The sequence below is a fragment of the Rhea americana genome, unplaced genomic scaffold (assembly GCF_003343005.1).
Source record: "Rhea americana isolate MKP2758 unplaced genomic scaffold, rheAme1 scaffold_111, whole genome shotgun sequence".
Classification (NCBI taxonomy): domain Eukaryota; kingdom Metazoa; phylum Chordata; class Aves; order Rheiformes; family Rheidae; genus Rhea; species Rhea americana.
Window position 1 is genome coordinate 2,347,933 of NW_028185162.1, and position 26,207 is coordinate 2,374,139.

At 45.1% G+C, this 26,207-nt stretch overlaps 2 protein-coding genes across 2 annotated transcripts; one reads left to right on the forward strand and one right to left on the reverse strand.

Moving 5' to 3' along the window:
* Positions 1–6,063: 6,063 nt before the first annotated feature.
* MDH2 (malate dehydrogenase 2) lies at positions 6,064–14,143 on the reverse strand. Its single transcript, XM_085315428.1, has 9 exons — positions 14,016–14,143; positions 12,097–12,265; positions 11,207–11,290; positions 10,138–10,247; positions 9,478–9,603; positions 8,785–8,862; positions 7,946–8,045; positions 7,359–7,510; positions 6,064–6,374 (listed from the first exon to the last, which is right to left on the reverse strand). The coding sequence occupies exons 1-9, from the start codon at positions 14,088–14,090 to the stop codon at positions 6,243–6,245; spliced, it is 1,026 nt and encodes a 341-aa protein (XP_085171554.1). The 5' UTR covers positions 14,091–14,143; the 3' UTR covers positions 6,064–6,242.
* Positions 14,144–14,384: 241 nt separating this feature from the next.
* Positions 14,385–25,499, forward strand: STYXL1 (serine/threonine/tyrosine interacting like 1). Its single transcript, XM_085315437.1, has 9 exons — positions 14,385–14,528; positions 15,411–15,472; positions 15,929–16,055; positions 16,422–16,478; positions 17,444–17,589; positions 19,019–19,164; positions 20,188–20,279; positions 22,279–22,388; positions 24,655–25,499. The coding sequence occupies exons 1-9, from the start codon at positions 14,426–14,428 to the stop codon at positions 24,784–24,786; spliced, it is 975 nt and encodes a 324-aa protein (XP_085171563.1). The 5' UTR covers positions 14,385–14,425; the 3' UTR covers positions 24,787–25,499.
* The last annotated feature ends 708 nt before the right edge of the window (positions 25,500–26,207 follow it).

Consider the following 26,207-nt stretch of genomic DNA (forward strand, 5'->3'; position numbering starts at 1 on the left):
GGATCGCACCGAGAACAAAAGGTGGAGAGAGACAAAACAGCCGGGCAGAAGGAACATTAATTGCAACAAAACAGACAGAGCGAGAGAGCCGCAGCTGAGCGGGAGCGGAAGAAAATAATCACTTGAAAGACACAGAGGGCTCGGGAAGGAAAAAAAAATGCAATAAATAATTAAAGGAGATCAAACAAGGCAGGCGTCAGAACAGGCCTAATTGCAAAGATTCACACTGAGGTTCAAAATCTCCGCGAGCTTCCTCGTGACACGCAAGAAAAGGCGCTGGAAGCCGGCAGCGCCGCGGCACGCGCAGCGTGCGGTTAGCGAGGCAAAAGCAATATGCTGTTGATCAAAGCCCGGCTCTGACTTTGGTGACACTCGGCAGCCTCGCGTTAGCCAGCGAGGGTCCTAACGAGATGGGAAAAGGCAGCGGAGGCAGCGGAGCGAAGGGAAGCGGCGCAGGGGCAGGGGCGCGGCAGGAGGGGGCTGCAGGAGCTGCAGCCCTCGGTGGATTTTCTTCCACGCGTGTGTTTGGTCGCTCCTCGGAGCGGTGCAGAGCGGTCCGAGCGGGGACCTTTACCGGAGCCCTCGTGCTCGCTTTTTCCCGTGCTCGGCTCACACCGCCTTGCCCGCGGCTAAGGCTGGCAGGTCCCRGGGCCGCCGAGGGCTCCCGCATGCCCCGAGATCCTCAGCTGGCAGATGCCCGGGAAGGGCCAAGCCACGGCAAGGCTCGGCCCCCGTGAGCTAACCTCTCCTGGCAGGCAATAAAATCTCAGCCCCTGCAGGAGTCCCTGCATATTAATCACATTGTGTTATCCAGCCATCTGCTCCAGCAGCCAGGAAAAGAGCAGTCCCCTCGGTGTCCTTTATTAACAGGTTTCCCTGTAAATGCAAACAAAYCCTCCCGCCTCGGCGCCGCGCTCCAAATCTGCTCCGAGGCACCCAGGAGGGAAGCGAGAGCTCCCAGGCATTTTAGTAAATCAAGATGAGCGAATGCAAAGGTGGTGATTTAACGGTGCCGGCGGCCAAGCAGGAGAGAGCGGGGAGGGAGGGAGGGAGGGGGAGCCAAGAGGCCTCTGCAAAGCAGAAACGGCAGCTGAGATGGTTCCCGGCCCTTTCCCCTTAGCGGGCTGCGTTTCCCGAGCAGCAGGAAGCCRACCCAGGGGCTGCACTGCCGCTGCCGCGCATCCCCCCGGCTGCGCCTGGCCCCCTCCGAGGGCCTGTGCCCCTTCCCTTCGGGGCTCCTTCCCCGCAGCCGCCACGGGCTGGGGATGCTCTGCCCGGAGCAGAGAGCTCAGCCCAAGCCCCGGGGCCACCRCGGGCCCACGAGAGGTGCTGCAACGGCGGACGCGCTCGGGCGCCGGGTCTGGCCAGGGGAAACCAAGAGGGAGCAGGTGCTGCGAGGCGCCCGCCAGGCCCGGTGCATAAAGCACCAAGCACCTGAAAGGGGATCGGTGGCACAAAGCCGCTGGGGTTTGCGAGCAGCAGTAAATCGGGGGGAGCGGGGCTGAGCGCTGGCACTCCTGGCCACGGTGCCGCGCCGCCTCCGCAAGCTCCCTCCAGCCGCCGGAGAGGCCGGTCGCGTGCCGGCATGCGGGAAGGGAAGGGAAGCCAGCCAGCCCTGGCGAGGCAGAGGCTGCACCCAAAYGTCACCCCGTTATTGTTTCCCCTTCTCCTAAATATCACGGAAATGGCAGCGGTCGTCCCCGGCTGCCTGGGGACAGCCCTGCCCAAAGGCAAGCTGCTGCTGCCATCTCCCGGCTCCCGCAGCCCTGAGCCCGGCGGGAGGAAACGGGGCTCTGGCTCCATAGCAGCAGACCACAGACCTGCGCTGGGTTGTGCTGCAGGGTTAAGCCTCCTTGCAGACTCGGACATTGCACGAGCRGTTATTCCCAGAGAGCTGCCCTTAAAACCCTCCCGCCGCACGTGCCCCCGCGGTCTAGGGCTCCGGCGGCGACCGCAGGCACAGGTCTGGCTGGCTCCACGTAGGGGCGGGYGCTGATAGCCCCCAAAGCACAGGGCGATTAGAGAGATGAACACGGTGCTCCAGGAAGGGAAGAGAGTTTTCCCAGAAGTAAGCACGGAGCAGGGACACCACGCTGCCAGGCTGCACTCAGCCCCTGCAGTCATTCAGTTCGAAGCCACCCTGGGACCACAGCTGATCACCGTGAAATAGCCTAGCCAGAAGGTTTGCCAGTTGCTTTTCTTCTCTTTTTATCTTCTCTCGTACTTCATCACGTTGCCCCAGCTGCATGGAAGTGGCAGGTGGGATCAAGTGACCTGACATCTGGCCATCTGGAATATCTCTATTTATTACTCTTAATATGCATCTCCTCTGAATCTTAACATCTGCGCTGCAGAGCTGAGCCGAGCTGCCTGGAAAGGAGGAGGCATCTTCATTTACATAAAAGATGGTGCAGTGGAAAGCGTCAGATGGTTAAAGACCATCTAGACAAAAATCTGCTTAGTAGAAATGGGTACACAGCTCCGTAAATCTACATGGCTGGAGGACTGAACCCCACGACAAACTAGGGGTACGCTTCTCCTCCCGGCTCTGAGACGCCCGGGAAGTTTCTCTCCTCCTTTCCCCCCCTCCCAAGGTGTGTGTGTGGGGGGGAGGGGGGGCATAGTTTAAACGTTTTCCCTGAAAACAGCTCCCCCTTCCTCCGTTGCATACGTGGATAAAAGCTCCTTCTTCCTACAAAAAGCCTAAGTTCTTCCAGCAAAGCCAGGCGCACTGCACGCGGATGTTCCCGGCTTCCTCTGGGAGCCAGGCGCCGCGAGAGGCGGGAGAACAGGAGCCGACACGGGCCCTTCGGGAAGGGAGGCGGCGGGTAAGACGAACCCCAWCTCCCCGGCCGTCGGCCCCCACGCGGCAGCACGCCCTTTGCTGGGAGGACGCCTCGGCTCACGTCGGAGTCGGTCCGGTCTCCGGCAACGGGAGCGTTACACCAGATCCTGACATCCCGAAGATCGGGAGATGGAGCAGACCAGAGGGAAGCGGGACGGAAGCAGGAGCGCGGAGCGGCTCGTGGCCTCGGCACGGCAGCCCCGTCACTCGCCTCCGCGGGCGGTGGGAAGCGGTGGCTGCCGGCGCCGTGGCTCAGCCAGGAGGCTACGCCGCAGTACGCAACGGGACGCAGGATGAAGGTCGTGTGTCTCGTTAGAGATGTAGCGCTAGGAAATGACTTCCAGGGCAAAGCGTCAGCTGATTAGGCACACTCGATTAATTCCCATTTCTGCTATCACTGAGGCGCGCTGCTGCCAGATTCCCTTCTTCCGCTAGGGAATCTCTCTCAAGGGAGCAACAGCTAAGTGCAAATTCCCCGTGCCAGACTCGCTTGCTCAGGGGCTGCTCGGGGACACGAACCTCATACTTCCCAGTGACGACGAGAGCAAGCGAGGGAAGAGACCGGAGTGCAGAGGGGACAGAAGGGGTGGGATGATCCTGCACTTACCTAAAGCCTTCAGTCCTCATTGCGATCCCRGGCCAGCCGGACAGCGCGTCTGGCCAAGCAGAGGACATTCTACGTAAGTTAATTTCTCACCTTCAGCCACCATCCTCCTCCTGGCCTCTCTCTCTGCTGCAGAAAGCCTCAAGAAGAGTGTCTCATTTCAGCAAAAGGAGAGCTGACTTCCAGCCAGAGGGAACAGCTGCAACCCTGTTCCAAGCAAGAGGCATGGGATTTGGACACAAACAGAAAAARTTATCTTATCATAAAGGGGATTTGAAGGAGACCCTGAAGAATCTGCCAGTCAGCAGGTCCTGGGAAGTAATCTTCTTCCTTCCGCCTCAGCTCCACATACTCGTACTGTCCCCGAGTCCCTACTGTAATAAGCAAAGCAGCTTTCTGCTTGTTCCTGCAAATCCCCACATTCTGCTGGATTTGGACTGCTGACACAAGAAAAAGATGGAATGACCGAAGCTATGTTGTGAACCTCAAATACAAAAAACCCCCCAAAACAACAAGAAAACCCACACAGAACAACCCCCCTCAGAAATCTGCTCTGTTTAAAATAGCAAGACTAGAACAAGTGGGTATTATTTCCCTCCTGGTTACAAGCTAAGGTTTTTCCAGTAGCCCAGGGTTTGTTTTAAGGCTGTGTCAGGAGCTCCCCTTACTTAGGCCAGCTGGGTACCGGGGGACACATGCTGAGGGAGCAGCCCTCACTGCAGACCACTAGCTCCAGCTGATGAACAAATCATCCTGGTTTTAAATAACCCACGTTGCCTACTTCTGGATACAAAACTGTTGACAGGCCTGAAAGGATAAAGCAGGTTGCTGATAGGAGTCTGCCACACGCTTTCCACTTATCCTTGTTTTGAACACAGCTGTTCATACTGCATTTACTAGGTCTGGGTGGCCATTCCCTCTTCAGAAGTCCTTCAGTTGCCATATACCCCTTCCCTCCCTCCCCCCCTCCAAACTGTGATCCATTTTCCCATGATTATTAATACCACCTAACAACTACTTTGGCCCAAGCCTACTGAGTAATGTGCTGACACTTCCATTTCATTACTATTTCTATAATGAAACAAAGCTTTGATGCATTGAACTGCTTGCTGGCTTCTCTTCCCTACACACTCTAGAGGGCAGAGAGCGCCAAGCATTTTATTCCGTGCCTATTAAACGGCATGACAATTGTGTTATCAGAAGAGTTCAGAACAATAAACTAGATCAACAAGCTGTATTTGAACTGTAAACACCTTCAAAAACTCATAAAAAGGATACTAATAAAAAAGTAAGACATCACCAGTATCCATTACCTCTGGGTCTCTTCCTTAAGAGAAGCTTCTACACAAGGTGCTCTTGCTCAGACTAATGCTCCTCTTAATTCAACCAGAGATGCTGGGCTTTGGCACTTCCCTCATCTAATCAAAATACAGTCTGTATTGGAATTCAGCTTAGAATTCAACCTACGTGGATTAGAGCAATTCRAAGCAATAGGGTAAGCAGCCCACAGAGCATGGAAGAAGAGTGAATTAATAGCTTCCTTCATTAAAGCTTACCTTGAAAGAAGTCAGCAGCTGAGCTTGTCATCACCATTTTCTTGCAGACATTTATTTTTATATTCACAAGAGGATGATCGTAACCAAAGTCTATCTAGATGCTAAATCAAGGCTTTTGTTCATAGCTAGAAAGAAGTCACTCTTATCATTTTATTACTTCCTTACAGCAGGACTGACATTTCAACTGCTGTGCTCTTTTACTGATTCTTTCAAGTCAAATTACATAAGAGATTAAGGCAAAACAACCTAACAAACAGGGGCAATGCCACCCCCTGGAAAAAGAAAAAAAAAAAGAAAGAAAGAAAGAAAGAAAGAAAAAGAAACACACTTCTTGGATCATTTGACTGGAAGCTTTTCCTCTCACAAGGCTCTTCACCCTGCCTTGATCTTATTTGATTACATCTGGTTTCTTGGCTGCTGTGCTGAACAAGTAACTCAAGCAAACACAAAAAGCAGCACAGCTCCATGCTCAGAGGAACTGCAGAATAACTGAGCACCCAGGTCATGTGGATACTACCCATTTCAAAATTATAGGCTGGATGCACAACAGCAGTTACAATTGCAGTGCAGTTTTGGTGTCGCTTACTTTCACTCATGAGTTAAGTTTTTTGGATAGAAGTTGCTTAAAGAGGTAAGAAACGCTAACCTTTACTTAAAAGGTAGATTTTGCAACTTTCACAAACCAGTGAAAAAAAGGAGGCCTGAAATCAGCACAAGGATTGACTTGACTGAATTTGTTATGCGAGAGAAGCCCCTCTTGCTCTATCATCTCTGTTCAGAGAGCAGGCATATATTTTAAGATCTCATGATTTGAGGAAAAAAAAGTTTTAAACACTACATATAACTTCAGACTTTTAGTTCTGAAGTGTCCATTGCTGTCAGTCCATACTATTATATTCTCTTATGCAAAGAAATGCCCTAGGATAATTCTTATTTACAAGATCTAATAACCGGGTCACTCATTTCAAGAGCCTAGTATTTCATTACTATTGGAACCGATAATCTTTCAGACACCTGCAGCTTCCACCTCCAAAGACAAGCATATTAGGACAACTGTGGCTGATAACGCTGAAAAAATGAGGCTGTTTTATTGATGATTAGAATTTGCATTGGCGACAATCTTTTAACTAATACAGACAGACTTCAATCAAAGCATGAGCTTTGAATCAGAAGTCGTAAAGTGACATGATGCCTTAATAAATTAAGGAAGTTGCAATTCCTCTCTATCATCAGTTCTTCACTTGAAGTTCTTTGCAAATTCCTCTCCCTTCTTAATAGAAGCCTTCAGCTCAGACATGGCCTCAGCAATCATCTTCTCTTCAAAGGGGGAGATCTTGCCAATACCTAGGTTCTTCTCAATTCCATTTTTCTGAGGGAAAAAATGATTTAAGAATTAACCATTCACTTGATTACCTAGAGAACTTAACAGATCTGATCACTTATTATCCATCTAAAATGGAGACCCAGCCTAGGATCTCTACTGCCTGTACAGCATGCCCACCTTATGCTTCTCTGAAAGGCTCTGAAGCATCTTGCTACCTGTAGCAATTTTTACAGCCTTCGTAAACTTCTCTTTCACTGTTCACTCCGGTATGAAACCTGCAGCTAGCCACTTACTTTCAAGAGAAGACAGATACCATCCGCTCCCCTTTGTGCCTTATCCTGTCCTCAGTACCCTAGTACTGCATGGGAATTCTCTCCTACTGCATAAGCCTTTCATTTGACTGCTTCAGAGCTGCACTCCTAAGTTTTCCAGAACTCATGCCCACATCCAAAACCCTTCCCTCAACATCCCTCTGCTTCGTCAGTTAACACCTAAGACGACAAACGATACCATCCCAGCTGACTTGCCAGGGTTGCAGATTCTTTGGGTTTTGCCCCACCCACAGGGGAGGATGACAAAGGAACACTTCTTTCAGAGGCCGGTGGAGTTCCAGAAAGCAATCTATTAATCCATGCTATAATTTCCACACATCTCCATTTGTGAGGGATTTGCTTGTAGCAGGTCGAGTTGAGGTGATCACCTTGCTGTTTTTGATTATCTGAAAGCCCTTCATAAACAGGCACCAACTTGCAGTCAGTGTGACCTCTTAAGTTTGAAACTCTGGTTACTCAGTGAGCTGCAGTCTAAGAGTAGATAAAAGCAGCAGCATTCTAGTAAAACAGCAGGTTTGTGCCTATCTAAGCACAACACCGAAATATTCGAGAACTCTTCAATGTATGCCCAACTGTCAATTTTAGTGAATCTTAGCATTAGACAAAGTTGAAATTGCTAAATAGAAGTGCAGAGTTAAAAAACACAAGACTAAATCAGTAACTGCTGTTTCTAAACCCCATCATTTAAAATACGTACCCCAAGTAGCAGAGGCGTAGAGAAGTAAGGGCTCTCTGTCTCTTCTGATCGAACAAAGGAACATTCAATAACCCCCTCCTTTCCATTCATTGCATCCACCAGAGAGAACACAAATCGAGCACCAGCATAGGCCATAGACAAGGTGGCAGATCCTGTAAAAGTTGAATCACTTTTAGAACAGATCATCTTTCAATCTATTTCTTTAGTATCAGAAGGCTTCTACACTGCTGTATTTACAGTGCTGCAGTGCCATTTACTTCAAACTCACAGCCACTTTGATAAATCACTGTGAAGCAATGTTTACTATCAGCAATTTTTCTTTTACCTCTTCAACCTTCCACCACCTCAGGGGTATGCATACATACTGTATACAGAAGGACAAAGACAGCATTCGTCGTACCTGAAATCCTCCCCTTATCATTCCTCATGCCTGCCTCATGTTTGCAAAGACAATTAAAGCAGCTAGATTTGTAACCAGCAGTTCATAATTCTGCATCACAGCTGTACATAAGAATAAATTGAAGGGTAGTACCTCCATTTAGTTGGTCAACAAGAAATTATTTAAAAGCCATAGCCAAAAAACCAACCTGCTCCTGCTTTAGCTTTGACAACTTCAGTGCCAGCTTCCTGAATTCTTCCTGTAAGCTTTTCCAGCTGATCCTGAGGAAAGTCCACTTTTGGTGTGCACTAAAATGGAAGAAAATGTTATTATCAGATACCAGGATCCTTCCAGATTCAGCATAACGCCACCCACATGGTGCTTTTTGTACAGCTGCTGTTGTTACAGGCAGTTTTTTCCCGGAAAAACAGTTACCCCAGCTTACAGATTGTGTGACCAGCTATGGAAGTTCACCAAAGCTTCTGGTTACAGTATGAATTATAACAGTAGTTATAATTCTTGAGCTAGTATGCTCAAGAACAATCCACAGCTTGACAAAAAGCCAAGGCTTACCATGGTTACTTGCTACCATGTACTTYGCACTAAACAGTTATCCTCCAAGCATGTAACAGGCCTTAGGAATTTCCAAAAGCCATCTACGAAATATCTGGGTCGCTGTGGCATTATGGAAGTCAAGGCACTCATATCACTCAATCACCATCAAAAAAACCAAACACACCCCTACACACACATATGCAATGCCAGCATATTTTAGCACCCACACTACTCATCAATTCCCATCCCAGAACTCCTTAGGGGAGAAAAATGAGCTATTTAAACCACCCAGAAGAGTTCAGATTTAGCTCATAAGCATTCAAAAGCCTGCATCTCATCTCAGAGGAAAAACATACACACAAAAGCAGGGATCGTCTCTGCTGTACCTTAGGAAGCTACGTGCCATGACCAAAGCACTTCACATCAACTGTTATGTACTGATGAGGAATACCATATAGTGTAATATCACACACTGTAGTTACTATGACCTACCTGAGAGATCAGAGGGATGATAGTCTTCCCCGCATGGCCACCAATAACTGGAACACTTACTCGAGCTGGATCTAAACCCTGAAGAAAACATGAAATTTCAGCTTCAGAAATATATGGATAAGAAAAAGCCACTATACTTCATTCTTTGCCCTAGGTATTTGGACATATCTATAATTCGATGCTACACAGGGCAAAAATTTCACAAGCAGTTACACTTCAGGGACAAAGCTAAATCTACAGTTTGACTCCATGTTACTCTGATGACTTTACACAATTATACTGCTATTAAGAGCAGTCAAGCTACTACACCTCCTAGTACTGCACAGAATCTCTTATAAGAGACAGCAAACACTTCGCTTGCAGTGACACACTACAGTTCAGCCTTCTCTGGTTGCACCAGCAGAGTTGAAAATGCCAACAGAATTAAGGCAAATATGTAGCTTGCTCACAGAGGACAGCTATGAAAAGGTCAAAATGTCTTGAACTTCATTTGCAAGATAGAAACCCTATCCCCAGGTTCATCTAAAGAAGGGAAAATGGGAAGTGTTGCCTTCACCTCTAGCTCTAAAGAAATTTGAGCTATTTCAGCTCTGTCTGGTGATTTAAAAAGGCATTTTGGATAGATCAAAAATAGACAGGCAGAAGAATAGATAGGCATCCCTCCTGCAGCATCCATTATTATGAACTACCTACCTTTAGCTCAGCCACAAAAGTGTTTGCTCTGACAATGTCCAGGGTTGTAACACCAAATATTCTGTTGGGATTATACACACTATGCTTTTTGAAGATTTCTGAAGTTATTGGGATGGTTGAATTTACCTATAAGCAAGAGTAAGTAAGCAATACATTAAAAAATGTGCAAAAATGCAGCCAATGCATTAACTGTACAAGCTAGTAAACAACCCAAAGCAAGCTTCGAGTCTAAAGTCTTCTGTAACCGGTTATTTCAATCTCTAAATTGAAGAACAATTTAGAGCCAGGTTGAAATAAGTCTTCCATTTTAAATAACCATCAAGACAGTAACTTGTTCCTTCACATTATAAAGACCCCCCCCATGAGCTAATGCTTCTATTCCAGCTAATAAACCAGTATGTATTATAAACATAGTCACCTAGATGTTGATGATATTAAGCATTTTTGTACCCAGGTTTAATCTAACTTCAATACGGCCCAAGACAAAATGGTCATGAGAATCAGAGTTTTAGGTTTTTTTTCTGCAAATACTCTATAAATCTTGAAGATCATAATCAGTAAAATACTACTGAATGTCATGACAGGAACGTGCAGGTTACTCGAATACTGCCAGCCTGAGTTTTCTTCTCTATATATTCAAGGTCTCCAGAACATGCTTACCGGGTTAGAAATAATGCAGATCATGGCCTCTGGACAGTGCTTTGCACAGGCAGACGTCAAATTAGCAACAATGCTAGCATTGGTGTTGAACAGGTCATCACGAGTCATACCTAAAACATACTCAGTTCAATATTTTAGTAAGCTATCCATAGTCCATTCTCAAGCAACTCAACCAAAAAGCATACTCTACTATAGACAGGGATACAACAACTTTGCCTTCTGGTTTGCTATATCCAGAAAACTCTCCAGCTGCAGTAATGAGGTAGCTCTTCTAGCTAAGAAAAGATTTCTGCCCTTTCAGAAGCAACTACCTCAGATGTTAATCGTCAGAACCTATTTCATCTAGGCAAATTAAGTACAGCATCACCATACTGACACTTATCAGTATCAGTGACATTCTCAGCAGCATAAATGCTCCTAGGTTGACTCCCCCACCTACTCTGAAGTCACCTCTACCACTACAGTCTGAACACTAATTGTCTTGTGCAAAGTATTATTAGCTATGTAAGTGCAATCTCTTATTTCCGTTGCAGCAACCACTTATCCATGAAAAACTGGGGATTAGGAACAGCTGGGAATGAAATCTAAACCTTCTTTACATTCCCAACAGACAATGAAAAACAGTAGAAATGGAACAGATCAGAGATGGTAGGAAGGCTTAAAAGCATTCAAAGATCCTCAGAATGGGTATCATACAACTAATGTGAAACAAATGGCTTATTTTTGTTCTGTTGAAAAATGAAACAAAGGATTAATTTTTGAACATAGTATTGTTTTATGCAAGAAATACCAGGGAAGTTCAAGATTACTCACAGCTTCTCTGAAATATCTTTGCATCTCGCTCTTACAGAGAAACTCCAGAAATCAAATTGATCTCCATTTTACAAGTGATCATTTAAGACAGAAGTTAACTGTGATCCCTGATACCACAGAAGGTCTAAGTCACTAGCAAACCACTCATATCCAAGTCAACATCAAGAACGTGTCTGTCCATAAAGCACCAGACAGAGCCCTATTTAAACAGTGCTGCTTCATTGAAGCCCTGGAGCTTTCAACGAGGAGAACATACCTGGTTTTCTAGGGACTCCTGCAGGAATCACTACAACATCACAACCCTTCAAACATTCTGGCAACTGCTCAGGTCCCAGGAAGCCTGGAATGGAAGACATTTAGGTATTATGATTTTACCAGTTATTAAATAAATCTAACAGTTGAAAATTAAAATTACACTTATGGCATCCAATTCCTTTTTTATTTTAGGCTTCAATTGAGACTTACACTCAAAAGCAAAGCAATAAGATCAGAAATGGACCCTAACTTATATTTTGTTGTTATTTGTTTCAAAATTTGCAGAATCCGAGTGTTGGAAACCTCACATTTATCTTTTTTGAAAATACTTGRTATCTCCTGTTATATATACTTGCTTTCTTAAGACCTTTGTTTGACACTATATAACACTTATAAAATTTAAAATTATAAAATTATATATATTTACATATATATATATAAAAAAGACAGGCAGACACATTCAAATAAAATTTCTCCTTTAAGAAATCTTCAAATCAAATGAAGATCAGAGGATTAAGTTTTCTTCGATTTCATCAGAACTTGTTAACCAACCCAGAAAAGTGTGTACAATTCATGTTGGCAAGTTCTCCCCTCCCACACACACACCTCCAAGAGTGCCAAGTCTATTTGTAGTCATAGTCAAAATTTTAAATTTAGGTTATGAATTTCTCTTCAATGGTGCAACTACATCTCCATACTTGTTGATCAAATCAACTAAGCCTTAGTTAGTCATGCACTGCTTAAGAAAAAGCTACTTAAATTGACACTATGTTTCAGGATCATGTAAGCATTCCCCTTCACAGGAAGCACAGCAAGGGGCATCCCTAAGGGTCATATCTGAAAACAGAATCACTTCACTGAACACAAATCATGTACAGCAGCTTGCAATACCTTTAACATGTGCTCTTGTCTCAATATGGCTGAGGTCAGCTGCAACACCTGGAGTGTGGGCAATATCATAGAGGCTGAGCCTGCTCACCAGCGGGCTGTTCTTCAGGAGAAGAGAAAGAGGCTGGCCAATCCCTCCAGAGGCCCCAAGCACTGCTACCTTAGCATTGTTCTGAGGGAAAAATAAGACAAGCATACTGAAGACATGTTTTGGTAGTTACTACTCAAGTGACCTTGGGGATTTCAACATGCTTTCTTTACTTTTAGTTCTATTTCTCAATTTCTTTATCAAGCAGTACGCAAACTAGATTGCCACTTAAGTAGTATGAAACTATCCTCCCCATGACTGCATCCGAAAAATCTTTGGAATTTATTGGTAAGMTATGTTAGAGAGAAATGGTGCAAGGGGGTTGTGTGTGGTTTTTTTTTTTTTAAATAAATCATCTGAGCCTCAAAAGGGAAGCAAAGCAAGACAAAGCACTCAAAAGGATCACCTTCCTTCAAGTAGGAATTGCTGCTTGAGGCTAGTACCTGCCACCCTGTGGAACGAGGTCTGATTTAGGGCAACATGTATTTTGCACTTTTTCCAGTTTTAGTTGCAGTATCAAAAAGTATGCCTTCCCATTTGGACAACTGTCCCTTTTGGATAACTTATGGGCTAGAAAAAAATAAACATTGCGCACACATGAAGAAAATGTACGCGCCTGAAAGATTCAAAATAGCACTCACAGCTACCTCAAGATTGAGGCCTTGAGAACATTAAGTGACTATAATTTCGAGCTTTGATCAAGTGTGGCTGAGAGGCACGTAAAAACTAACTCTGTAGTGTTCCACTGGTGAGACAATTTTACTCTAACATACTCTCTAGAAGAAAGTTATATTTCTTGAAAACTTTTACACATGGAGAGGAAGCCTTGCCAGATGAAAGTTACAGTAAAAGACTAGAATAGCCTTAAAACGCAATGCTGTGCCAAAGCAATGAAGAATCAGAGGCTACTGGGATGTGGTAATACAATTACCACTGATAAGGACCTTTTTAATCACCTTGTCTTGCTAGATAAAGTCATATTTGTTCCAAGTCCCTGCATGAACAGCTTAACTATACTGCTATGAAAGGAAATAAAATAAATTACCCAGAGCTAGATCAGCTTAACCTTAGTTCAGCTCTTTTGCTACTGCAATAAGTGTAATTTAGCAGAAATACTCTCCAAGGGAGAGTAAAGTCTACTGCTGGTCAYTGCTGTGCCCCACCAGGAATAGCTAGTGGGCTTAATAACCAATCCACAGTATTTATGACTGAGCTGACGCTAGGAGCTCAAAATCTCATTACTAATAAATATAACCCCAATCAATGTAACTACCTGAACCTTGCTTGCAAAGCTTATCTTTACAGCTATGACAACTCTGTCAAYCGCCATTGGCAAAGTATTTACTTTAGATGATAAAGAGGCCTAGAGCAGCATACTTTTTCCTGTATTATAAGTACTCACACACAACGGATTTCAGCACACTTAGGATTACCGTTAAACCCGAAACCCTCCAGCCCTAATTCTCAATGCCGTTTGAAAGCGCTGCCTCTTCTCAGGAGAGGCGTGAAGCGGGACATAACTCAGGTATCCCTCCCCGAGCAGCCACCCCTTCCCCGAGGGCTAACGCGTGGGGTTACGCCCGCCCTGGAGGAGGGCGCCGCTCGGAGGTGCCCGACGGCCCGGCTCGGCATGAGGCAGAGACGCGAGGTCACCCCGGCGCCCTCGGCCGGGGCGACCCAACAGCTCTGCCCCGCACCGCGCCACCCGGAGCGGCGGGGCCCAGCGGCCGCGGGGCCCACGGTCACGCCACGGCGARGGCCTCCGGCCGCCGCCCCGACCCTGCACGGCGGGGAGCCGGCCCCGAGCGGAGGGGCGGCCGGGCCCGYCGCCTACCTGGGCGGTGGTGGCGAGGCCCCGGCCGAGGGCGGCGGCCGCGGCTGCAGCGGGACGAGAGAGGCGGGAGAACATGGCGCGGCGGCTCCGGTGACTCCAACGACCTCGGCGGAACAGCGCCTGCGCGAGCCCTTCCTCCCACCTCTCGCGAGACCTGAGCGCGCGCTCCGCCCGCCCCCCCTCCGCCCTATTCGCGCACGTGTTCTCGCGAGAGGAGCGGCAACCTAGCAACCGGGCGGCGCGCCGGCGCCCCGCTTTGCCATGGCGACGGGCGGCGGGCGCAGGCCGCGGCCCCGCGCAGCGCCCGCCCGAAGGGGAACCCGCGGCCGCGTGTTAGCGGCCCGGCGCCGGCGAGCGGCTCCAGGCCTTGCGGGGGGCGACTTGCCCCGGGGCCGCCGAGCCAAGGGCGCATGGCGGGGCTGGAGCTCTGCGAGCCCACCGAGCTCTACAACCTCCTCAACCAGTACGCCGTGCTCTCCCGGCTCGCCGAGCCCCACTACCTCTGCTTGCTGGGTGAGGCGGCGGGAACGGCAGGACTGGGGGCTGCGGGGCGCGTCCGACTGGGCCCGGGTGAGAGCCGGCCTGGGCTCTCCGGGCCCTTCTGCCGGCCCGTTCCGGTGCCGCAGGCAGGCCCCGCTCGCTCTCCAGTCCCCTCTGCGCAGCACAAAGCAATGGTGCTGCCTGTTTGCAGCCACCAGCCTCTCGTGGCGGTCATCCCAGCAGCGGGAGCGTTGACTACGYGCAAATGAGGAGCTTTACTGCCTGCTGAAATTCTAGCTGTCGTTCAAACGGAATTTGGCATTCCTTCTCTAAACTGCTGTAGGGATAACTGTTCTCCGTTGTCACTCCTAGGGGTGACTGTTTTAGAGAGGGACATGACTTCTCGCCCATTTTGTAATGACTAGTGATAAGCATTTGCATCTTTCATAATGCCTATATATATATATATATATATATATATATAAGAATGCCAGGCACTGTGATATTAAATGTTTTGATCAGGGAATCAGCTGGTTCTGGAGTCAAGGCCAAGGTCTCTCTAATGCATCTCTCCCCAGACAGTCTGATCTCTGGGGTAGTCACAGAGACRGGGATATGGGAAGGCAGAGCAGGGCACAGCAGAACGGAGCACAAAACTTGCACTGTGAACGCTGTAGTGCAGCTGTTGTGTTGTGGCCCTAAAATGGTGGTATCACTTGGTGTTAGACATATTTTGAATCACCTCAGAGTTGTGGTTCATTAGTTCCATTTCATAAAGTCCCAGTTTCTAAGAAATAGAATCTGTTCATCTCTCCTTGGCATTGGTGCCTGAATGCCCATTGACTGGACTAGGAACAGGACTTCATCTTAAACATACCAAATAAGCCAGTTGTTCTCTCTTGGTTATTTTTTCAGATGCCCGTACTCAGCGTGAGTACGATGAGAGCCATATTATTACTGCACGCAAGATTGAACAGGTGAGGCAAGGTTACTGTTTGTTTAAGCCATCCCTGAACTTTAGCAGTAAACCAAAACTGGCTTAAAATGAAAGGGAATTATTCTAGTCTCTCCCCTGCCTGTGTCAAATGTTCCATTTCTACCACTGGGGGGGTGTTTTAACACAAGGAAGAAAAGGTATCTTCAGCAATCGAAAGGATTGGGACATGTAAGCTGAATATCAGGAAAAATATTGCACAAGACCTAACATATTGTAGTGTTGTCTCACAATGAACAGTGCAACATCTTTACCACTGAAGCTGATGAAGCAATCCAGAGTGGTTTACATAACTAGGTCTTTCAGAATAAAGTACAAATGCAGGCCCAAACCCATTCCGTAGTCACAGAGTAGTAACTTGTGAGATGTTTGTAGGGTTGATGCCACAAGAAAAATGGGGACTTGTTCTCCTGATAGAATTCTTACGTGATTTTGCTAGAGTCCTACAGGGGAATATCTTGTACCGGATTCAGAGGAGCTGGAGTGTGTCAGATACTGTGTTGTGTATGACTGCGAGACCAGCTCTTTGGATCTCTGTGATTATGAAAAAGAGGAGAGTGAAAAAGGTACGTCAGCTGGCTTGAAAGGCAGACTCTGCTGCTGCTTGTGAATCATGTCAGTCAAGACCTCGTTGCAGGATAGATACTCTTCACATTCCTCATTTACTTTTATGAGGTTATTTGGAAGAGATCCTGATTATGCTTAGTTTTGTTTGGGAAAAAAGGAACACCTGTGATATACTTCTATTTTCTTACTGAGTGTACTGYGTATGTTCTTAGGCTCCATAAATCCAGATTTTATTTCAAAGCTTCCTGGCAGGCCCAGTTTCCCATCTTTGGACTGATCCCTGCAAAGTTGTTCACTATATGTGAGGAGAAGATTCTTTTTTCACATTTCATTGAAATTTGCCTTGTCTAACTATTGCTTTTTAGGGGTCAGTGCTTCTTTAGAGATCGAAAATGCCGAGTCAAGTTCCTTATGTTCATTGAGTGAGTACTTTCTTCTAAGGGTTATTAAAAACATGTCATTTTATCATATTTAAAAGGAAGACTTAGCTTTAACAGGAATGGAGATTTGACGGAGTTCACTGAGAAGTGTGAAGAGCTGGAAACTCTTATCCATGTATTTGTCCAGTCTTCCTTGAAATATGTAGATGTTTAGCTTTCAAATGTTCTTTGGCAAGGGATTCTGCCATATGAAGAACCACTTCTTTCTGTTTGTTTGTTTTGACCCTGGCTTATAAACCCTTACCTTTATAAAAACTACTATAGTTTTAGCAAAGATTTACATCTAGGCCACACCCTGATTTCTGAGGGAAAAATCTGAGAGTGTAAGGTGAACAAATAAAGTGTGTTCATAAATGCTCAACAATGAGACATTGTCAAGGCAAGGTATGAAGAATCAGAAGCAGGTTTCATTGTGCTAATATGTTTCTAAAGTAGATATAGTTAGAGGCGCCCTGGATGGATCTCATGGGAAAAGGAGGGGGAGCAATCACCTCTCACATAATTTGCATCACTGACTGTAATGTTTAAAAAGTTGTGAAAATTTTGTCCAAGACACCTCCTTCTCTCCCTTTTGCTTAAAGCACACTAAAGTGGTAAAGAGCCTCCATAAAAATAAGATGATTAGTTTGAAACTAATAATACTGCCCTATTATTGGAACCTACTACAAGCATTTCCCAAAGAATAATGAGGAAGAAAAAAAAATATCTGGACCTATGAAACCAGGAGAGGAATAAAAGAGCTGAACAACAGCATGCCTTATTTTGCAGCAGTGATTAAAGAATAAGTCTAGYTTTTAATGAGGCTTTCTACAGACCATTAGATGAAATTCTAAGCCCAGTGAAATCAAAAGAAGTTTTCTGTCAGTGTCAGTGGCCCAGATTTAACCCCAGATGCTGATGGAGACACTCTAAAGATGTCGTGGCAAATAGCTTTTTGATCTCAATAGATGCTGAGGAAGGAACTGCTGTCCGATATGGCAGAGACTTAGAACAGTTCACCCGCCACCCTGTGCTCATCCTGAGGGGAGGATACAAGCGTTTTTCAGCTTGCTATCATTTTCTGAGGACTCAGAAGTTATTCTGGATGCCTCAGGTGAGATCAGACTTTAATTTCCAAGTAGAAAACATTAACATTTATATTCAACTGATGATGACTAATGAATTCAAGTTAAATGATGTTGTGAACCTGATACCAGAGTAATTTCAAACAAAGGAATTAAATGTAATTTGAGTTACTCTGCCTGCCCTAAGTCATACCACTAATGCTTTTACAGCTACATTTTTTGTTTTTTCCTCTTTTATTGCATGGAAAAAAAGCTCATGAAAACAAACTGGGAAGCTTTCTCCAATAACATCTAGACTGGCCTGTTGGAGAGTACTGATAACTAAACAAACAGTATGGAATGATAAAAAAGCAGGTTCCTCTTTAAACTCTTTTACATATAGTTATCTGAGATATTACAGAAGTAAATGTTTTCAGACAGAAGTACAATTTCTCTTAAACAATGCATCCCGTGTCTATAAAGCTTTTTATCTGGAAGGATCACAAAGCATACTTGTTGGTGCATTGTTTCAACAGTCTCAGAAAGAAAACAGCCATCCACTGAAACTTTGGCATCCTAATAATTTGGTTTTGTCAACAAACATTRATGTATTGAGCTTATTAAAAGCAATTACCCTCATTTCACATCTAGGACAGTATACAAAAAGGAGCACATTTAAAGGGCACTATAAGGCAGAGGACATGTCATTGCAGCATGTCTTTCATATTCGTTAGTCATATTACTTCACATCTGGTTCAAATGAAAAAGCCCATGACGTGGTGCTGTCCTCTGGGATGTTCCAATGCAGAAGAAAATCAATTCACTTTGTGCTTCTTTATGAGGGGTAGCAAACTGCTAAACTTCCCCACTAGATTCAGTTGGATACAGAATATTTCCTTGCCACTCAGTTTAGGCTGCTGTTCTTTGCCTTAACCTATTGAAATGCTATTTTGTTCTGCTGTAGCTTTAGCTCAGTTTCTGCTATGGCTATAGAGGCACAGTCAGCTACTGAGTGTTTTTTACTTCTCTTGGCACACTTATATGCTTTTATTCTCAGCCCTCATGCTGCACAAATCAGAAGTAGCTGTGGACTTGTTATGTTGCACCATCTCACACCTGCAGCTCTGTCAGGCGGCAGATGATTTCACTGAGCCTTGCAGATAGTAACCAGAAAACGACGACTCCGTTACACCGCAGTCCTTCCATGCATTATAAAAAATATATTCTGCCTCCTGCTTAGCAGTTATTTTAAGTAATGCCACAATGGCAGCAATTCTGTTAATTGTTCTCTACAAATCTAGCAAAGACTCCAGTATTTCAGAACGTTCAGATGATTAAATGAATCATTATACTAGAATGTGTCATAGGCTGCTGACTAAGCTTGTGTTCGTTTCTTCACATGACTTCAGTTTAAGAACTTACGAAGCTAATAGGAACAAATAAGCTTTCTAAACCGAGCCTATGGCTTCTCTCCTACAGGAACTAGRCAACTTGCAGCCATACCCTGTAGAGATACTGCCTGCAAAGTTATATATGGGCAATTTCAAGCAGGCCTGTGACCAACAAATTCTGAAGCATTTGAAGATAAAAGCACAAGTCAACATCTCTGAGCAGCATGCAGCGTTGTAAGTTAAGCAGTCCAAGTGTATTCTCATCAATGTCTCTGCATGTGGAAAAAGTGAGGTGGCACAGCATCAGAGGCCATTCACAGAGGACTGTGTAAGCTTTCCAGGCATCCTCTGCATTTTCAGTCAATGAGATTCACATACTATTTCATGCTCATTTTCCTGATCTCCAGAGTTTGCATAGCAGCAATGCATTTCTACAGCTGTCTACCATGACTGGGTGAGAGAAGGACTGGGAGGCCCTTGGCAGAGTGAGTCCATCACATAGTACCATCCTTCAGAAAGAAACTATGTCCTTGACTACGTTTTAGGACAAAATCTCACAAACCATGTAAAAGCTAAATCACTGATGTTTCACATTGTTCTTCCTTCCTTTCCTACATCTGTCCATTACCATACAGCTCAGTCAGCAGGCCACGGCATTTCTCAAAGTGGTGACCAAATCAGAAGAAGCAATAAATCCAGCTATCTACCTCAGGACATGTACTAGAAGATATTTCTCATGTCTTTGGCTCCAGAGGAAAGCATCAAAAGTCTCTTGACTTTTGGGTAATCTTCCCATACCCTTTACATGACATGCTTTCATGTCTCAGATTCCTCACCAATATTTTGCTCTCTTAGCTCTCTGCATTGAGTTCCCTTGAGTTTTTGGAAGGAGGATGATGCTGTCATGGAAAACTGTATGAAGTGAATCGGGAAACTGTTCACAGAACTGACAAAATGCATGTTTTGAAATGTTATCTTGCTTTCACTTCATCTGATTTCATTTAGCGCTCAGATAAAGCAAGCTCTATGGTGAAGTTAAGACATCAGTGCTGATACCTTGTGGAATGGAAAATCAATAACCAAACTGTTTGATTCTGTATTATCAGCACCTTGCTGTCTTACCACAACAAATACCTTATCATAATGTTACTGATGATGATGAAAAACTGACACGTATAACAGCAAAAACAAAATTTATCAAATATTTTTGTAAAGTGGCTTCACTGGTCCATGTAATGCTGTGTTCTCTTTTTTTAGGTTTGCAGAAGACAAGCTCCTCCATATATCTGTTCCAGACTCTCACAATGCAGATCTTTTCTCGTCCTTTTCCMCCATTTGTCATTTCATAGGTGAGTTGTTCCTGATCTGAAATTCCTGAGATATTGTTTACTCTCAGATATTAAATGGGAGCGACCACAATTCGCTCAAACGGGAAGCTCAGACAGCAGGGTCACAATCTTTCAAGATCAGCATACTCCCAGGCAAGCCTACACCCTAATGGATACAAGAGCTGCTTTAATAACCATCCTGATGAAGGGAGGGGAGATATTAAAAGCCATCTGATACTCATTTTAAGCAATACCTCACTCTGTGATAGTAGTGAGCTTTTCAATAGATACGTGAAGGCTTTGCTGTGGGATATCTACCAGGGCTTTATAGGATTCCCTCCTTTTCCTTTGTTTCTAAATATAACCCTTTGATTCTTACCAGCCCAAATCTTCAACCACCAGAGCTTCATTTGAATAGCAATGTGACACACATTGGAGAACTTACCACAAGAAGCTGCTAATCCTTGTGGTTTGCAGTGCAGAGACAGTGTGGCGGCTAGGGAGACTTTCAGGTGGGACAGCATGCATATGCTGACAAACCTGCCTTCAGCTCATTACATCAGAGAGGGCAAGGAAAAACATATCTTCCAGCTGCATGCCTGCAGCAGCACATCAGACAGTTGCTGCAAGTCCATCCTGTRATTGTGTGCAACCATATCATTATTCACACTTATGAAATAGCACCTGCCACAGACAAAGGCCCGACTGTGCTGAGTGTTGTATAGATCCAGAGCCAAAAAACCCACCCTATCCCCAAAGACATTATAATCCAAGTATAAAATAAGAAATGACAACTGGATACAAACAAGGAAATAATATTTGAGGATGTATTTTTCAGTCCTAAATYGAATTTTATGACTAGCATGCACTGAAACCCACATGTAGATGCCCACTTACTTGTCTTTCAATTTTCCCTGGTTCTATTCCCAGTAGTATTTCAGAAGAAAGTCTCTTTCTCACATCAGTATGTAGAGATTTCCAAAACAGACTGAGAGTTTATTAGCTGTAATCCTTGTGAAAAGGTATGCTGTTTTCTTGAGAGTCTATAGTAGATTATTTAAAGTGGAACAATTCTGGATGAACACTAGACTAAAGCTCCCCACATATCCTCAGAGGAGGGGAGGTGAGCTCATGTCAGGTATTTGTCAGAGTGAGGCAATTTCCACCCACAGAACTTAGAACAGAACTGGTATTTTGTCATAGAGAAATTCAGAAAATTCTAAGAAACTCAGAAAATTCTATTTTAGCATTTGAAAGAAAACCAACCTCTGGACAGCAGTAAAAGAAGAGGCTTTCCCCTACAAGTTCTAGAGTGCAATTGTTAGTATTCTATATCATGCTGTCTGCTCTGGAGAGGGAGGGGAAAAGTTCAAAAGCTTATTAATAAAATACAGAACTTATCAGGCATAGGTGGCGGAGGTGATGTGGTCAGGAGTGAGTGACAACATTCTCTTAAAACCAAGTGGTGATCTGTTGAAAATTAGTTTGTTAATTTTAGTAATTTTCACTTGCAAATATCCACAGCAATAAAAACACCCCCCAAGCCCAGCATGTGTATGTTTTCTGCTGGTGATCCCCACAGAGGGATAAGGTACATGGAGTCCTAAGTTTCTTCCAGCTTGAGAGCTGATTCTTTCAGTTTGAGCAGAGRACACTAATAAGACATTTCTGGTGCATTCATCAGAAATTTTGTTATCTTCAAACCTGTCTGGGAAGAGTGTGGGTAGCTGATTTGATGCTGACAACAGCTGATCCGTCATCATAGGCCACTTTCATCATAGTTACTTGACATAAAGGTGAAGCTGATCCATCTTGAAGCGTTGGCTGGTCATTAACATTTGATTCTGCTCTTCAAAGACAAATGCTTACAGAACCCTGAACTGGCAGTGCCTATCTGTTCCTGTCAGGGTTCATGAGGGCTCCCGTCTCTCAGGCTAGTAATCTGTCAGCTTTTGCTGAATTTACTTTACAATTGGAAGTTTGATTTCTTGTATCACTAATTTGGCATTTCTTTTTTCAGATGCTCAGTTGAATTATGGAGCAGTGCTGGTGTTCTCTAGCCTGGGGATAAGCCGGAGCAGCACAGTAATCATGGCCTATCTTATGCATTCCTCACAATTTTCCCTGAAGGTACATCACTTTCATACTTCCCAAAGATGCCGGCTGGATCTGTAGTTTATTTCTGTTCCTGAAGTCTTCCTCATGAGGAATAAATTATCTCTGCTTTCATACGAACTGTCTACTTGATAATGTAATAGTTTCTATTAGATCAGACTGTGTCTTACTCATACCATTAAAAATAGGCTTGGGTATGATTTTTGGATTTGTGACTTCTTACTCTAGCGTCTATGATATTCTTGTATTTCCTTGCTTAGCAGGGCCACAAAAATAATACAGTGGTTACAGATTTTAGGGATTCTGCTCTCCTGGATCTGAGAAAGAGACTATTTGGAAGCTACTTGAGTTGATCCCATCTCTTATTACCATAGGGTTACAGGGAGGTTCAGACTCCAGTGCTTACAGAGCTCTGACTTAACCACTGGGCTCATCAGCACTGACTTCTTCAGAAAACCTAGTTTATTTCCCCAGAAGCAATCCMCTCCCACTGATACTACTGTAGGGAAATCTGCAATGGGATAATACTAGACCAGGAGGGATCTACAGGTTAAAGGGCCAGTACCTTCCATGCTGTAGCTCTGAATTACGTAAGAAAAGTAATGAAGCTTGAGAATTACCCRGCTGTGTACTAGACTGGCTGCCTTTGCCGGATACAAGCCCTTTTTCACATTCAGGGCCTACAACATACAGGCACTGTGCTGTTAAAGGCAATGTCTTGTGGTGTTTGCTTAGCACAGACCAGGTTAGTATTGTCTGATCAACGGGAATTGAAAGAAGATTTCTTAAAAATCTTGTCCTTATTTGGAAAGTGTTTTCTTCTGCAGGAGCTTGAAAGCTTTCAATAAAGTTGGGCATGTACCTAATCATTTAATTGATTTTGTGCAAACATTTGCAACATAAGAGGAATTTGCTTACTATCAGTGTGTGCCAAAGGGTAATTTCAGATTGAGTGTGCCACCAGGGCACTAGATAGTATCTGGCCTCTGCTGCTAATGTTGGGTGTGAATGCACCTGCAGACTGATAGCCATTCCCTTGCTGTTTGCCCCTGCATGCTGAATTATTGGAGGTGCTTTCAGCTGCAGTGCAAAAGTCAAAAGCTGATCCTTGCAACTTCTCTCAGTTGAGAGCAACAGGTTGGTCCTGACATCTTGCCAAATCCAATTTAAAAAAAGAGAGAGAGAAAGAAGGGAACACCATAGCAGCATCTTGTCGCTGGCCTGGGTATTGTTTACAGTGCTGAGTTGGCAAAGCTTTCCTGGGGGATTATCCTGGTAGACAAATTTGTTTGTTGCAGACTGAAGCAGTGCAACAGACGCCTGTGTGATCCTTCACCCATTCACCCAATGTAGGCAAAGATCTCTGAAAGTTTTTAGTATGGCTCCAGGACTCCCAAAGACATGGATATTGCAAAAGAAAGGCACATTTGGGGTGTACAGCCCCTTATTCAATTAATAATTGATGTGTGAGTAGATCTATTGAGTTTAGAGGAACTACAGAAATCCATACCAGGGCTCAGAACAGTAAATACTGGATGATCAGCAGCAGAGCCTGTAGAATCACTGAGATTAGAAAAACAAACTAACGGAGCACAATCTTTTAACCTTTGGTCTCATTACACTTAAGCAATCCTCTGATTGCTCGGGGAACTCGGTTTTGTAAGTCAGGAGATGGGCGCTRCTCGGAAACCCAAGGATATAGCTGGAGCAAAGTGGAGTGCTGCCAGTGGACAWGCCATGTGTAGCAGAGTTCTAGCTGATTACATGAAGCTAATAAATAATGCAGATGGCTGTAGTTAACACAGTGGGATAACTGGACGGCTTCCCAGCTACTCTGCCACATCAGGTCACACCAATCCAGAAACACGATAACTTTTTCTGCTTAGCTGTAGACAGCTGATACTTCAATACTTCATTTATCATTCATGGAAGAAATAGCATTTTAATATAGCCTGTGAAGGAAATCCAGGACTGCATCACTCCTTCTCTGTAAAATARTGCAAGATATGTAGCAGGTAAAGAGAGAGCCCTGAGCTGTTCTCATATCCAGGAGAGCAGGTTATAAGGACGAAAGGCTCCTCTGAAGTTCTTATCTGGATCCAGGCTGTCCCTACTTTGGTAGCCCATGTCCTTATCTACAGATTCCTGCTATCCAACATGTAATACCAAGRAAATAAATACAAAGCTGTGTAACTCACAAGCATAGCTGCTTAGTATAAATACATGARGTTTGTTTGCAGTTCAAATTCCTAACACTTCTTTTCTTCCTTTTTGTTTGCAGGAAGCTTGGAAATAYGTTCAGAAATGCAAAACAAACATGAGACCAAACCGGGGCTTTGTGAAACAGCTTTCAGACTGGGAGACCCAAATCTTTGGGACAACAATCACAAATATCTCTGAACCAAATTATTGACAGGCTGCAAAGAGAACATCCGGCAGGGAAAGATGTTTTCCTGTTCATGCCAACATCTGATTTGTAGGTAGAAGATGACTTGAACTGTGTTTGAAAAACATCCTAACGTTATGGAATAGTTTTCATCTTTAGCATGTATCACTTGGGTCAAGTTGTGGAGACATTAGGGAAACTTACTTGTGCTGCTGAAGGTGGTAGTTTGGGGAAAGCACGGCCAGAAGGATGTGGCCCCTTAATGTACTACTTGTCTCTTTCATAAGCTAAGGTGGTTATTATAATCACATTATCAGCCATGCTCATTACCCCAGCTATGGAGAAATCATTAGGACTATCTCTGAGAAAAAGTTTATTGATCCATAGTGAGCAATGTTATTTGAGAGTTGGACTACACTCACTTCCAGCCTGGAGAGATAAAGACAGAATTTCCTCATTTCAGAAGTTCCTCCATTCTGAACGTATCTTCTCAGGTACTAACAGACACCAGGACCCAGGAACAGCCTCTTGCAGACTTGTGGATTTGGTTGTGCTGGGCCAGTCCATCTATCAAGACCTCGTACATGCCTTCCATTTACCTCCTTCTAATACAGTAACCTAACTTTTTTGCACGGCAGAGAATTTTGAAGCATCTATTCTGCTACACACAATCTAAATTCAATACTGTCCTGCCTTTTAGCACTGTAAATTCTGTGTATTGACACCTCAAAATAAAACATTRCAGCAAATTCTTAAGGGGTCTCATTGCACTCTGCTAAGAATTTAACTGTCCTTCATTTTAGATCTTCTCCTGAAATTTGAAAGTCAAATATGCCCAGTTGGGGACAGAATTAGTCAGTCCTTACCTTTTTGTTAATGAATTTTGAACATTAGCTATCCCAGACTGCTGAAAAGTGCAAGCTCTGGGAGAGGGAACCCATCCTGCAAACTTCAGCAGAGCCTTTATCTGCCGTGCACCTACTGCAGTGGGATCTGGGAAGACGTGTATTACTTCTGTCCTTCCCCGTTCCAGAGGTGCTGTTCGGGATGCAAAGCACCACCGCTGTCACCTAACACGACTCTCCATTCGTGCAGCTCCCGCACGGCCTGGATCGGGCCCCCAGCAGGGCCTCGGCGGCAGGGCGCCCCCGCACGCGCCGCGCGCCCAGCTCGGGGCTGGGATCCCGCTCCGCGCCGCGGGCTCTCGGGACACTGCGGTGCGCTCCCGGCGCACAGCCGCAAGGAGGGCGGGGGCGCTTCCGACGTGGCCGTGCGGCCCCACGAGCGGGGCGGGCGGGCGGGCGGGCGGCGTTCCCGCGGTGGCGCCTCCTACGTTGGGAATTCCAACCGGCGAATTCCCTGCGGGAGAGGCAGGAGGAGAGCGCCCCAAAGCGCCCCAAAGCGCCCCAAAGCGCCCCAAAGCAGGCGGGTTCCAGCGGGGCTCCGCG

What these genes read in the sequence shown, in the direction of transcription:
- MDH2 (XM_085315428.1), bottom strand. Translation starts at nt 14,090, where the DNA reads ATGTTCTCCCGCCTCTCTCGTCCCGCTGCAGCCGCGGCCGCCGCCCTC. An exon ending in AGGAGTCCCTAGAAAACCAG is followed by an intron (nt 10,248 to 11,206) that starts GTATGTTCTCCT and finishes AGTATGTTTTAG; the next exon opens with GTATGACTCGTGATGACCTG. An exon ending in TCATCCCTCTGATCTCTCAG is followed by an intron (nt 8,046 to 8,784) that starts GTAGGTCATAGT and finishes CTTCCATTTTAG; the next exon opens with TGCACACCAAAAGTGGACTT.